Consider the following 15,826-nt stretch of genomic DNA (forward strand, 5'->3'; position numbering starts at 1 on the left):
ATTAATTTTGTTATAAATGTAAAATTATTTATAATTTTACTTAATATAACCAAACAAATTATATATTGTATGCATTTGAGTTAGTTTGTGGTAATAAGTAAACCTTAATAAATTTGCCTAAAAATATTTAAATTTAATTTAGATTCATATAAATAATATTTAAAATAAGAAAAGTTGAATGTTTTATAAATTTATTTTGAGTCTTAATTAATTTTGATTTAAAAATACATATTTAATTTAAACTTAAAATTTAAACATACATGCTTTGTTTCCCACTTTACATATAATAACAATAAAAAAAAAACTTAAACTGGATAATTTAAAAAAAAGATGTTAAAACATGACATTAAACAATTTATTTTAGGTAATTAGTAATTATAGTTTTTTATTAACAATGTATAATTAATAAGACTCTTTATCCTATTTTAATAATTTATATTTATTTATATGAAAATATTTTATTTAATTAATAATTATTCTATTAAAATATATTTATGTTATAAATGATTGTTTATTGTTTTTTAAATAAAATATTTACATAATTATTCTCTTTCAAATATGTAACATATATATTTTAAAATTAAAATTGAGTGAGTTATATATTTATTATTTTTTTAATGAATTTGAAAATTAAGATTGCTATTTAAAATTTTCTTATTATCTTATATAAATTTGTATATTTTTTTAATACATATTTTTAAATATTTTTTTAGATTAGAGTTTACTTTTAAAATTTTTTAACTCTTAAATTTATAGTTATAAATATATTAATTATTCACACTTAATAAAAATTTAACATTGTAGATAAAAATATTATTTTAAAATAAACTATATTTTAAAAGTATTTAATTTTATTACATTTTTATATTTTAATTATGGCATATGATATTAGTCAATTCTTTTGTAAAGGTAAGTAAACAACATTTTTTTATTCAATTATTGAGTGTATATAATTAATGACTATAATAATAGAAAAAAAATATTTATGATATGAAAAAATAGGGCTTGTAAATTAAAAACTCTGTTTCATAGTTCTTCAATTATTTAGATTCAATCTTAATTTAGTTTTCTAAATCTCTATGACATTGAGTTCAAACATTAAAAGATACAAACAATTTTGTTTTGGTTTATAACATAATAAAATAAAATGACTCCCTTATATGATATCATAATTTTTATTATCAATTTGATATCAACTAAAATAAATTTAATATCTTTGCATTTTTAATATTTCATTTATTATAAACATAATTCGAGATAAATAAAAAGACACTAAATATTTAAATTTAAAAGGAATATATATTTATAATTTTTTATACTACCATCAATAATAGATTATTATATAAGTAGTATGATAATTAATTAAAAATTTATATCTACAATATATTTTAACTAATTTATAAGAAATAAGTTATTCAACTTAACGTGCCTCAAAATTACTCATTTTATAAATTGATATATTGTACAAATGCAAAATATAGTTTAATTTAAGCCAAACATTTGAGAAATAACAAAAATGTTTATGTATTTTCACATTTAAAAAAAATTAAATACATTAACAATGTAATATTTTTTTATTGCTACTTAATTATATACTATCATGTCAATGTAGATCATTGACTATGATAATAATAAATTTAAAAAATATAATAATTATTATTTTTATTAGTTAATTTTTTATATTAACAGTATTTTAAAAGTATTTAAATTACATTATAATATACTATGTCAAAAGTTGAGGCAATTATATTATTTTTGTTTAAATTAACTTTTCATGTATACAGTGTGTGTTAATTATTTTCATCATGTTAATATAAAATGATCAGTTTACAAGTATTTTTAAGAAAATAATTATTTGTATTCAAAAAGTGAAGATAAAAAAAATGTTTGGAAATTATTATCTACCCTTTAAATATGTGTAATATTTCATAGAATAAAAAATTAATAAGTTTTTTTAAATGTAATTTTTAGCAGTATAAATACATTAAAGTTTGTAATTTTTCAATAAAAATGTATTAAATTTAAGTTTTTTTGTGTAGACACATATATGTTAGTGAAAATTCAATGTAAAGTAAAATTAAGAAGGACTTTAAATGAGAATAGAAAAAAATTCAATTTTAACTTATGGTTACAGAATTGTTATAACCTAACTGGTTTACATTACTAAAGTATTCAGTTTATAGTTATTGGGTTATAAATATTTAATACTAATAGTTTAGAAACAAATAATATAAAAATATTTTCTTATCGTTTTTTACTGGGTGTGATCTAAATAAGAACTTAAACTTTAAAATTTTTTAATATATTTTTTAACAGCTTTGAATTATGCACATTTTATTTATTAGATGTAATAGTTATTGGCAATTGCCACGCTTAAGAGAGTTTATTAATTGCTTGAATTCACTACAAATCATAAAAATTAAAATTAAAATTTCAAATCAAACTAATTAAAAATAAAACATACAAAATAAATTATTGAATTGAATCAGATTCTAAATCTAAGTTTGAGAATCAACCAAATTCTATTCAAATTGAACTTATGTGTATACATGTAATTTTAATTATAAATTTATACTTATAATTATATATATTTGTTAAATTATAATACTTAATTCTTTTTTTTATGATTTTACACTCGGAATTGTATCTTATTATTTTAATGTGTTTATAAGTTTATCTTTATAAATTGTTTTAAAGTTATTGTTGTGTCTCATATTTTTTACATTTAAATAAAAATATATAAAATAATTTATTTATCATTTACCAAAATAAAATTAAAATATAAAAATAAAATCATTGAATTAAACTCAAACTGCTTTTAAAAATATTCATTTGCCAAATATAGTAATTAGGTCAGTTCCTTCAACCTCAAAGCATGCCCATTGGAAAATAAAAAATAATATGGAATTCTATGAATGTCAGTAGTTAACTAATAATAATGCTGATTAAATCCTTACTTTTGCAAACTGCAAAACGATCACTAGATGAACTTAGTTAGCATCTTGTTCTAAAATATACCTTTTAAAAAAAATTGTGCTAAAAATGTAGGGTCTATTTACTTTTCTTTTTTCTCAAAACCATTTTATATTAGGAAAATATATAAGTATTTTTTAATTTTAACTTTTAAAAATGAGTCTTAAAATTTCTGTGTTTGAAACGAGAACAAAAAACAACTTTTGAAAGTTTTCATTTTTTTTTTCATAGATAAATTGACACGAGTAGACTTTAAATTGAGTTACTAACATTTTTTTTTTCATTTTTTTATTTACAAAATCTAACAAGTTGCTAACATTTTGACTAACCTCATCACCGTAGAATTCACCATAAACTGAGTCTTCTCTCTCAACACAAAACAAATTAAATCATCATAAATTACAAGCATAAAAATGAACCCACAACTATTCTCATTATACCTCACTTTTCTCTATAGTAGTGATGTTAGAATCTGCTGGTAGTCAACATCTTGCAATGGTATAGCCTCTTTCTTCGTGTTCAGCTTGAGTACTTTATTGTCACCCTGAACTACCACTGCCGTCTAGTACTTGTTAAGCCACTATCATTGTCATTCACACACACACTTGGGTTGCTATGTTGTGTGAAAAAGTTGTGACTACCACCTCGTAATAGTTAGTTTTGAAGTTATTGAAATTGTCAGTCTCTTCCATTCTCATCAGCTCTCTTGCCCTTACTAAACACACACACACACACACACACGACTTTGTAGTAAGGACATTGGCATCAAGCTTCAAAGCTTTATGTTTGTGGCTGGCAACCATTTCCCAAGAATTCTACCAAATGACAGGCAAAACAAGCATACAAACTGTTTTCAATATATATATATATATAAGTAGAAGAAGCACAATCGAACAAACCATTGTTTTATCAAGTTTTTGGATCGAGGGTATACTTCAAAGAGTCCAAATACACGACTTTTAAAGGGTTGGTATATACTTTATTTTTGGAGTACAACCCTTGATTTCAAAATTCAGGACAAAATCATCTCACATATAAAAAAAGAGAATGGATAAGAGACTTTTACATTTTTCCAGAACCTAAAAACGTATTTGAGACTAGAAAAATGAAATAAAATAAAATAAAGTAAGCTAAAGAAGAAGAGTTAAAGAACAACAAATTAGGGGAAAACATGTTGTGCATAAGCTCTTTTACATTATATTAATATTTTGAAATTTATGAAAATAAAACATTCATATTAATGTTTTGATTTTATGAAAATATTTTAAGAAGATAAGATTAAGTGAAAAAGTTTTACTGTAACAATATAGATTACTCAGAATTTTAAAAATAGGTCATGTAGAAATTTATCGCGGAGATTACATTGAAATTAATTTTTTATAAAAAAAATTATATTGAAAATGTAAGATGTATTATATCATAATAGAAATATAAAATAAAATATTATTTATTGAGAGACTCAAAATATATTTAATTTTTATTCTGTTATGTACTATGTCTAATGTATTTTTATATTGTAAAATTAATGTTTAGATAATTTTAAAAGCTAAATATCGTATAATTTATTAATATTAATATGTTTTTAATAAAACTGTCAATAAAGCAAATTTTTATATTAATTTATATTATTTATTGTCATAAACAAAATTGATTTTATCAACTTGCACCTAACATGGGAAAGAAAACTACCAGTAGTATGTATTTATTTAAAAAATATTTACTTTAATTTTAAAGGTTAAATTTAAATATTAACAAAAAAAAGTTAAATTGAAATACTTAAAAATAATCTTTATTAAAAAGTTGTTTATCTCATTTTTATACTTTTAATATGATACAAATGTTATTTTAATAAAAAATTATTACTTTTAAGTATTAAATTAAGTCTTAAAAACTGATGTAAACAAAATCATTATTTACTTCGGATATTTTCCAATTTCTCCTCAGTGAATTTGAAGGGAAGTACTTGGAGTAAGCAAAGTCCAAATCAAAGTTGAAGGGAAACGTTAAAAAAGGGTGGTAACAATGAGACATTCCTCCGAACCTTTTGGCGCCAACTCTATCGTTCTCTCTCTCTGCACCGTACGCTCAAAGAGCGGTAATTCTTTCTCTGCAAACCGAAATTCAGTTACCATTCTTCTCTGTTTGACACCGGCTAAAGTCGAAACGCCATAAACCATAACAATTTCTGCTTTCTCTTGTTGTACAGATCCGCGTACAACCGCGTTGCCGTCAACCAAACACGGCTGCACATTTGGGGTTCATTGCTGGATGGAGCCTTTTACTGTGAAATTGTTATTCAAATGTACGTGTCCTCGTTGCAATTCTTAATCTCATGTTTTCGATATAGATATTTATTTCGAAAATGCCTATGGCGATAGTCATTGCTCTTGCTTACAATCGTTGAAAGGTCGATCTGGTTTTTGCGATTGTCGTGCATGCTATTACAATAGCAGAATTTGATGAAATTAATAGGTTTTCTTTGTTTTTCTGTTTCTTATATCTAAATCTTGCTCTAGTTCACCAGGGAACAGGTGAATGCTTGAATATAGAATTGTAAAGTGACTCAACAATATTGATGCATGTAACTTGGGATCATTGGTGTGGAAGTGGAAACTAGTTAGAGAGCAATTTTAAATTCAAAGTGCAAAGAGGATTGAGTGTAGTTGATAACCATTAATATGGTTGAAATTGTGATACAATATATACACTTGTGTAATTTGAAGTTGATAAAATTGCAACCGTTGATTTATATTTCAATTCAATGGGGAGAAAAAACATAAGATGTTGGAATATTGCTGAAAAAGATAGTATGGTTGCTACTTGCTAGTTAAAAAATGGAAAGCACAATTTCGGATGTTTATATTATTCTATATAATACAGATTAAGTGCTTCAAAGGAAGAAGACAATGGCGACTGTTGGGGATATTTGTGTTTCGGCAGCCATCAACTTGTTGTCTGCACTGGCGTTCTTGGTGGCATTTGCAATATTGAGACTTCAGCCTTTTAACGATCGGATCTACTTCCCAAAATGGTATCTGAAGGGGATAAGAGGCAGCCCAACAAGTTCCACATTTGTTAAGAAATTTGTTAACCTTGACTTTGGAACCTACATCAGGTTTCTGAACTGGATGCCTGCGGCATTGCATATGCCAGAACCAGAGCTTATTGATCATGCAGGGCTTGACTCCGCTGTGTTTATTCGGATTTATATTCTTGGGTGAGTTGTATGCCAATTTTCTCATTGAAACCCTACTCACAAGGACATACTTTAAAAGACAGTATAATCTGATTTAATCTACTGCTTTCTATTCAAATATTTGATGTTTGATTTTTTTTTTTCTCTGATGGGAATACTGGTGTACAGCGTCAAAATATTTGCCCCAATTACGATACTTGCTTTTATGGTTTTGGTTCCCGTTAACTGGACCGGGAAAACACTGGAAACACGGGGAGCCAAGAATTTGACATTTAGCGATATTGATAAGATTTCAATATCAAACGTTCCATTTGGATCAAAGAGGTGAGAATGAGATGATCCTTATGATAGTGTTGTCCTAGTTCTAAGTTTCTCTCCTTTGCTCTAACACACTCTGGATTCTTAACGAATTAAAGGAGTTATTGGTTGTATTGGGAACATAATTGATTGCAACTTTGATCTTTATCTTTTGAGAAAACCAGAGTACAAAAGTTTGATTGTTAATCGAATTAACTTCTTCTTGTATTATGATAGGGTTGTAGGTTCATACTTTGTATCATGAATCTAAAGTTTTGTACTTTATGTTACAAATTTCGTGTCGTTTTCTTCCAGGTTTTGGGTGCATATTGTTATGTCATATGTCTTCTCATGTTGGACTTGCTATAGTCTTTATAAGGAATACAAGATTGTAGCATCAATGAGATTGCGATTTTTGGCGGCTGAGCGTCGTCGTCCTGACCAATTTACTGTAAGTTGGTCTCTTTTTTACTGTGCTGTACCCTGTGCTGCTTCACTGTCCTGAAAAAGAACAAAAAAATACAAATATTGTCAATTGCTGTTAAAATCAGAATGCTTTGGAGTTTAATGTGTTTAGTACTGCAGTACAAGAAATACGTGTGGATACTCTACGCTAGATCAACTGTATTGGACAATTATTCATACAAAAATGGAAAATAAGAAAAAACGATTTATGAGATGCATATAAGCATATGTGCGTATATTTGAAAAACGATTTATAGTAATATTTTGTGGCTGATTTACCATGTATTTCTTTGACCTGTTTTGATTTCCTTAAAATACAAAATACCCTGTATCGGTGGACCCAGCATTGCTGAATATTTTTTATCTTGTAATTCAAAGGAGGGGATTTAGTTAAAACTGGTTGCATTGCATCCACGTAAAAATCATTGAAAAAAACACACATACACACATTTTATTAGGATTTAGTCTCTCACGTTTTAAAAAGTAAGGATTTAGTTTTCATTATTATTAATTTTTTATATTTTATCATGTAAAAATTAATATTTACAAAAAAAAATCCTAAAAATTTAATATTATTTTCTCCTTGGTCCTTCAAATTGGAGAAGGAAGTAGTACCTGGAAGCACTCCAAATTGAAATGTTTTGTCCATTTGGGCACTATGCGTTATTCACAAACTTGATTAGTTTCTGACATATGCCGGGATAAAGGGCATCGACTCACTCTTTTCATCCGGTGAGTCATCAATGACCGGAACTTCAACCATGAACTTGGGTTGCCCTAGTTTATTAAGTTTGCCTATTAGTTTGGGATTGTTGAGGAGTTTATCTAAGGTTGTTGAAAGGGATGTTTTAGCCTGAAGTATGACCTCCTCCTTTGAGATGGGTGGGTTTGGAGAAGAGAGTGAGGAATGGATGGATGTCGATGAAGCTTTAATATGAACTTTTACCAAAATAAAAAAAAAAAAATAAGAGAGATATCTAACACTAATATAAGTAAAAAAATGGTTTAGATATTTAAGTCATGAGACCAAACCCAAGCACACTCAAAGAATTGTATTAGACATTCTTCGGCAATGAATCATTGTGTCATCCAAGCAATAAATCAAATTGTGATTAACTTGCCGAAGATTCAATTTAAACATAGTAGCAAGGTCTAATAGCTCTTATATAAAACAGTTGTTTCAAAGCTCAATCTGGCTAAGATATTAAGATGTACATTTTGATCACAACCTCACCATAGTTCCAACAAATGGTGGAGAAGCTATAATAATTTATAAACCTACGGCCCATGCAATATTACAGTGAAGTAAATAAATATATGTCTAATTTAGGTCGTTAAAGTCAATGGAAGGGTAGAGATTGAATTGCCTAGAGGATAAATGACTTGGGTAAAGGATGAGTGAGGGAGCATTGGAAATTTCTCTGCACTACTAGAAAATCTGTAAATATAGATGAATTTACTGACAAATTTTTTTATCATTACAAACAAATTTTAGCATTAGAGGCAGATTTATAGACAGTTATAATCTGTCTGTAATATGCACGTCAGTAAATAATTACAGATGAAAAAATTTGTCTGTAATTCATTTATGAAATTTTTTAAAAATTATTTTATTTTTTATAAACATAATTATTCCTCCTGTTCCTAATTATCACAATTTATAAACATGATAAAAATTACAAGATTATATATTTAAATCAAAAATTATTTATAAAATGTAAAATTAAAATGTCATTACAAATGAAGAAGTAAACATCTAAAAATATAATACCAAAAATAAAATAACATTGTGTATCACCAATAATTGGTGTGATCATCTTCCGAAAAAATATCATCATTAGTAGAGGAGCAGTTAGAGGGGAATGACACATGGAGCTGAAGATTAGTGATGTTGAAGCTGGTGAAGGAGGAGAAAGAGGTGTAGAGATGCTTGCTCTCATGATCTCAAAGTATGCATGCATCTGCTGCATCTGCATATGTTGCTGCTAAAAGTCCCCTAGAAGCATGTATACCTTTAGGGAAAAAGATATTTGCGACCTTACTCCACATCTTTTCTTTTGGTAGGGATACTAGCCCATCCTGTTGAGAGTCTTTGCGCTCAATGCTGTCTGGCTTATACCGATGTCATGGTTGAAAGGGTCCTATGACAGAATATGATATTTAATGAATGGTAGGAGTTAACACCAGAACAGACATGCGTCAACAGAGTAGAATCTAGTATAAGGTGCAAATCTCCTTAATATAAGGAGCATTGCTGCACCTCTCATTGCATCATCGATGTCACCTTTTTCTTTATTTTCTTCTCCATTTTTTTCGCTCATTTCTTCTTCCATGTACTTTCCTTAGTCTGTAAATCTGTAAAAAAAAAACCACAAATCCATCTGTAAATTTGTCAGTATTACATACTAATAAAAATCTGTCTGTAAATAGCGCTTTTCTAGTAGTGCTGGTTAGGGTTTTGAGAAGATGTTGATAAATAAATATAAGGGAAGTAAGAATGTTAAGAAGAATTGAAATAAAAGGTTGAAGAATGATTTTTTTTTGTAAATATTAATATTTTTATGAATTTTTATAAAAATTAATTTTAAATAATAAAATACAAAAAATTAACTATGACTTGACAACGATATAACTAAATTTTAACATTTTTTTAAAGAACAGAATCTAAATTCTTACATTTATGTTAAGAACTAAATTCTGATTTTTTCAAAATACTTGTCTCTTAGCATACTAGGTTCAAAATTACTTCGTAAGGATTATTTTAGCATTTATAGAAAACTTTTGCGGAACTGTATCTTTTTCAAATGCTTGTCTACTTATCTTCTAACTTGTATTTCGTATGCTTTTTCTTGGGCCACTCCCCGAAAAGTGTTGAACGGAGCGGCTTTCATTTATCTTTTGATGCTTCCGTTCCGGTTGTTGGAAGAACTGAGCTAATAACAGCAGTCAATTTCCGGCTGTCCTGAAGCAACCTGAATGTTGTTTCTTAATAACCACTGACTTTTTTGACAGGTCCTGGTCAGAAATGTTCCCCCAGATACTGATGAATCAGTCAGTGAGCACATTGAACATTTTTTTTGCGTCAATCATCCCGATCACTATCTGATGCATCAGGTATGTTGCTTCTATTATGATAGTCTGTCAAAGATGTATACTGTTTTAGTTGTGACTTAGGAATTTCTACATTCCTTTCTCCATGTGCTTACATAAGCACTAAAAAAAAGGGCTACCTGGGTCCGATTGATGTTACCGTTGTGCCAAGGCTTCCTTCTCGCCATAAACACTCATAATAATAATAAATTATCACAAACACATCAAGCAAAATTAACGTGATTTGATCCAACATGTCTAGATTCTTGAACAAGAAGAGAACAAATCAATCGAGGAACGGCATTATAGCACACCTTATAAGCAGTAAAGCGACAAACTCTCTCCCAATACAACTACAACTTTTTTAGGAACGAAGTTACAAATCCTCATCCACTGCTAGTATACAATTTTATAGACAAACCTATAAACCTTATGCCGATGCAGCTTTTATGGACTAAGTTGCAACTCGCAAACCCTCCTCCAACATTACAAAATATGTTGTCCCTCCTACTCATAATCCTTCCAATTCCTGAATACAAGTATTTAGAAATTAAGCTTAATTACCTTTTTTTCTTCCTCTAATTTGGACTGGATAATTTTGGTCCTCCAAGTATTTTGCGAACCAAATAAGTCCCTCTAATTTTTAAATTAAACAAATTTTGAACTGAAGAGTTAATTAGTGCTACATAAGTAGAAAACCTTCAATAATTATTTAGTCAAGAATTTGGCTCAAACCCAACATTTTGACACGTTGACCTTCATCTAGGAAATAGGACTCGTAATTTATTGACGACCTTCTGTTATGAGTTATTGCGATTTTCTCTAGTGTAACAGAAGAATAATTTATTCTGAGTTATTGTTAGGTTGTTTATAATGCGAACAAGCTTGCATCAATTGTTGCACGGAAGAAGCAATTGTTAAACTGGTACATTTACTACCAAAACAAATACGAAAGAGATCCTTCGAATAGGCCAATTACTCGGGTAGTTTTCTTTTCATGATTTACTGTCAATTAACTTCCAAATTAAGCTGAAGAGACCATCTTTTAGCATTTCCTTTTACACGAAATAGCCATGAGGCGATATCAACTGATAGCCTTTTATGTTTCACGATTTAATTTCTTATCTATATAGACAGGTTTCCTTGGTCTCTTGGGGACTAAAATTGATGCTATTGATTATTATACTGCAGTACTTGATGAATTGTGCAAACAAGTAAGTACTGGTTAAATTGTACAATCGTTATGTCAACGTCACCCTCCTTTTACAGATTTTGTTTTAAATATAAAGCAGATTTTTCCCCCACTTTACACAGTCTATTTTAGAAAAGTCAAATCAGCTTTTAAAATATTGTGACGTAATCAAAATATGGTAACTTGTCTGTCTCCGCTTAAAATGTATTCATATAGTGATTAATTTCATCTTAAATTGATTTGAAACAGGAAGCGGAAGAAAGGGAAAATGTTACAAAGGATCCGAACGCTGTTGTTCCTGCAGCATTTGTTTCATTCAAAACGCGATGGGCGGCGGCTGTCTGTGCTCAAACTCAACAAACTAGTAATCCTACAATTTGGCTCACAGAATGGGCTCCTGAGCCTAGGGATGTCTTTTGGGAGAATCTTGCGATTCCATATTTTGACCTCAATATGCGAAGACTGATCATGACTGTTTCTTTATTTTTCCTAATTTTCTTCTTTATGTTACCAATAGCGTTGGTCCAATCTTTAGCCAACATTGAGGCAATCGAGAAGGTCCTTCCTTTCTTAAAGCCAATAATTGACACGTAAGTGCTCTCAATCTTATACCAGTTGATTAGCATACTAATTTTTAATGCTAAACTGCTAATAAATTCCTCCTTGATTTCCCAATGCTTATTCGCTGAAGAAAACGTTTACCCTTTCCCTCTGAAATACTCTAATATGAAGCAGGTCATAAAGTCAATCTTGAATCATTCAAGAGGTAGAAATGTGTCTGAAGTCTGAACTATCATTAAAATGTATTACTGCCTTCGTGTTTTTTTCTTTTGTTTTTATTTATCTTTAAAAACTTTTGATGTTTTAGAAATTTGAGATTAATTTATTTTTTCAACTATATCCCTATTTAATATAATAGATAATAACTTCATCTAACTATTATAATTATATTTCTTATTTACTAATTTCCTTTTTTAATTGCTACATGAAATGCTTGGCATCTTGCTGCGTCATTCCTGTTTGTAATGGGTTTGGTTTCACTCCGAGTTACTGGTTGCAGGCCATCCATCAAGTCTTTTATTCAAGGATTTCTGCCAGGGCTAGCATTAAAGATATTTCTTGTATCGCTTCCAAAAATGCTCATGACGATGTCCAAAGTAGAAGGTTATACATCGCTTTCAGGTTTGGAGCGGAGGTCAGCTTCCAAATATTACTTGTTTGTTCTCGTCAATGTGTTCCTTGGGAGTGTTGTAACAGGAACAGCATTTCAGCAACTTAAGCAGTTTATTGACCAGCCCTCTACAGAGTAGGCTATGAGCTTTTTTAATTTAGATAGCTTGTATTGAGCACGCGACTACTGACACGGAATATTTACAGGTTCACTAAAACTGTTGGCAGTACAATCCCCATGAAAGCTACATTCTTCATCACATACATAATGGTCGACGGTTGGGCTGGAATAGCTGCAGAGATCCTCAGGCTATCTTCGTTGATTACGTTCCACCTGAAAAACACATTCTTGGTGAAGACGGAGCAAGACAGAGAGAATGCTATGGATCCTGGCAGCTTGGAATTTGCTACCTCTGAACCTCGTATCCAGTTATATTTCATGCTGGGGCATGTGTATGCTCCAGTTACACCTTTTCTTCTCCCCTTCATTGTAATCTTCTTTGCTTTTTCCTACATGATCTTTCGGCACCAGGTGAGTTAGCTGCCATTTTTTTGGTACTTTATAATTAGTGCATATCTTTTTTTAGGCACAGTTAATGCATATCTGGACAAGCCAAACTAATAATAATAATAATAATAATAAGATGATGATGACGGCGACGATGAATACAATTGAACTGACTTTTGCTTTATTGTTTGATTTCTTCACGTACTAAATATTAGAGTAAATATCATTCTGTTTCTTGTTATGCTTAGTCAGCGTTTCTTTTTTCTTGTCACGAGATTATCAACGTGTATAATCAGCAATACGAGAGTGGGGCATCGTTTTGGCCAGATATCCACCGTCGAGTAATTACGGGCTTGGTTATATCTCAAATTCTTCTAATGGGATTGCTAAGTACAAGAGGTGCAGATAAGTCGACGCTAGTACTTATTGCACAACCCGTCTTGACAATCTGGTTCCATATATATTGCAAAGGGCGTTTCGAATCTGCATTTGTAAAATTCTCCCTAGAGGTTGGTTAAGCACTAAGCATGCATATATATGTTAATTATCGTGTGTGTTAACATGAGACTATTCATATGTGCCAAAAAACAAATAAGCTGGTGGTGTGGAATGGGAGATGCATGAAGTGTGTTTGGATTGGATTCACGTTAAAAGACCTGGAAATAAGATTCAACACAGACATTTAAAGGGAAGTAGATATATATATTAATAATGGTGTTCCAGCGATAACCATATTAGCATGACATATATGAGATTTGATGACAGGATGCCATGGTGAAGGATACACTTGAACGAGCTGTTGAACCAAACTTGAACCTGAGACTTTATCTTCGGGAAGCGTACATACATCCAGTTTTTAAGGGTGGCGAGTTTGAAAAACCAGCAATCATTGATGATGAAGAGGACAATCCACTTATTCAGACAAAGAGAACTTCTCGTCTGAGTAGCAAGCCAGAATCTGATAGTGAAGACCATGGAGTAAAATACTCGTGAATGAGAATCAGCCATTTTTAGTAAAAACTGTGAGATGCAGCAAACAGCAGCATGCTCAAAACCGATTGCATCGTTCTTACCCTTAGAAATATTTCAGGCCTACGTTGTTCTGTTGCTCTCAATGGCCTTTGGAAAATGTTTTTTGTTGTATATATGCCTGTATATATGTTTTGTTATCTTGTGAATAACGTAGAAAAATCCGCTTTCGATACAGACAGTCCGGGAAATTTGTGTACATATTGTTGGAATTGAGAGCCAATCCAAATTTGTCAACCTTGAGTGAGGGAGGGGACTGAGGCTGAGCATATAATAGGAATAACTGCCCAAAATACGAACACTCATATACACTCAAGCCTCTGACATTTCGGTTAGTGCGATGCTTCTTTCAACACATTTGGAGTAAATATACGATTTTCTCTCGTAGAAAGTATCTCTCTCTGTCCATATATTCATGTATATTTCACCACGAATCATTATTTAATTTCTATATATTCATATTTATATTGAAATTGTGTAAATCTATGTTATAACACGCCCCTACAAACTTTGAAAGCTTTTTTTTATCCTGAAAATTTTAAGGGTTTAAATATATTATATTACATGCCTTAATAAAAATTAAATATGTGCATTTATTAATCTCATGAAAATTAATTCTAGATTTTTTAATTTTAAAAATTATATTTGATAATTGCATTTTAATCTTTTTCTACTCTGGACTCTTTTTTCTTTTTTTATCTTCTCGTAATTTCTTTTGTTAGAAAAGATAAAAGGTGATAAAGAAATTGAACTTTATTGGAATCTTTATTGTATTGCCAAAATTAATGACATAACTTTCAAATTTGTAATTAGAAATTTTGAATGAAAAATAATTCTTTGTTTATTTGAGTGTTCAATAAGAAGATTTGTAAATGTAAGTTAATCATTTTTTTTTGGTTAAAAAGTTTTGTCTATCAAAGGTTTGAAAGAAGCTTGCAAAAAAACTCATTTTGATATTCATCAATTTTCAAACACGTATAAATTTTAGCAACTAAAATTTTACACGACCACTTTTAGCAAACTCACGTTGCAGGTCGTCAAAATTTATTGTTATATTATGCATGCATTTTTCTACATTAAATGACATTAAGTTGCTTTTAGAGTTATCATACATAATTCTTATCTTGTGTTATGATGACAACTATTTTACAAGTAGAATAATTTTTAAAACTTGTTGCTTAGATTACTGTTTAAACATTATTGTTTTAACAATAAGCTTCAAAAAACAAGACTATATATGAAACAAAATAGAACATTTTCTTAGTCCTTATTATAAAAAATAAATGATAGATTTAAGATGCATTAATTATTAAAAAAAATTTATACTCTTCTTTTATTAGTATTATTAAATATACAAATTACTAACTACATTATTTAACACTACTAGAAAATCTGTAAATATAGATAAATTTTTTTATTATTACAGATGAATTTTAGAATTACAGACAGATTTATAGATAGTTATAGTCCATCTGTAATATGCGTGTCGATAAATAATTACATAAAGATTTTTAAATCCATATGTAATTTACACACAGAAAAATTCGTCTGTAATTCATTTATGAAATTTCAAAAAAATTATTTCATTTTTTTATAAACATAATTATTCCTCGCTGTTCCTAATTATCACAATTTATAAACATAATAAAAATTACAAAATTATATATTTAAATCAAAAATTATTTATAAAATATAAAATTTAAATGTCATTACAAATGAAGAAGTAAACATCTAAAAAAATAATATTAAAAATAAAATAATATTATATATCACTAATAATCAGTGTGATCATCTTCCGAAAAAGTATCGTCATTAGTAAAGGAGGAGTTCTCAAAGTATGCATGCATCTACATCTGCATATGTTGTTGCTGCACCTCCCTCTGCCATATCTGAATCAAATATAATA

The 15,826-nt window shown here is 29.1% G+C and overlaps 1 protein-coding gene across 1 annotated transcript; it reads left to right on the forward strand.

Moving 5' to 3' along the window:
• The first annotated feature begins 5,879 nt into the window (after positions 1-5,879).
• LOC113862127 (CSC1-like protein At4g02900) lies at positions 5,880-13,884 on the forward strand. The gene is made up of 11 exons (XM_027495263.1): positions 5,880-6,190; positions 6,338-6,493; positions 6,782-6,917; positions 9,944-10,045; positions 10,885-11,004; positions 11,155-11,235; positions 11,463-11,803; positions 12,274-12,519; positions 12,591-12,915; positions 13,167-13,400; positions 13,657-13,884. Exons 1-11 carry the CDS (start codon positions 5,880-5,882, stop codon positions 13,882-13,884), a joined length of 2,280 nt encoding a protein of 759 aa, XP_027351064.1.
• The last annotated feature ends 1,942 nt before the right edge of the window (positions 13,885-15,826 follow it).

This window comes from Abrus precatorius, unplaced genomic scaffold (assembly GCF_003935025.1).
Source record: "Abrus precatorius isolate BTA unplaced genomic scaffold, Abrus_2018 Scaffold3, whole genome shotgun sequence".
Lineage (NCBI taxonomy): Eukaryota > Viridiplantae > Streptophyta > Magnoliopsida > Fabales > Fabaceae > Abrus > Abrus precatorius.

Bases quoted from the DNA above. Each gene is read 5' to 3' on its own strand.
- LOC113862127 (XM_027495263.1), top strand. From the start codon at position 5,880: ATGGCGACTGTTGGGGATATTTGTGTTTCGGCAGCCATCAACTTGTTG. The intron at 6,494-6,781 runs GTGAGAATGAGA...GTTTTCTTCCAG, and splicing joins GTTCCATTTGGATCAAAGAG to GTTTTGGGTGCATATTGTTA. The intron at 11,005-11,154 runs GTAGTTTTCTTT...TTATCTATATAG, and splicing joins CGAATAGGCCAATTACTCGG to ACAGGTTTCCTTGGTCTCTT.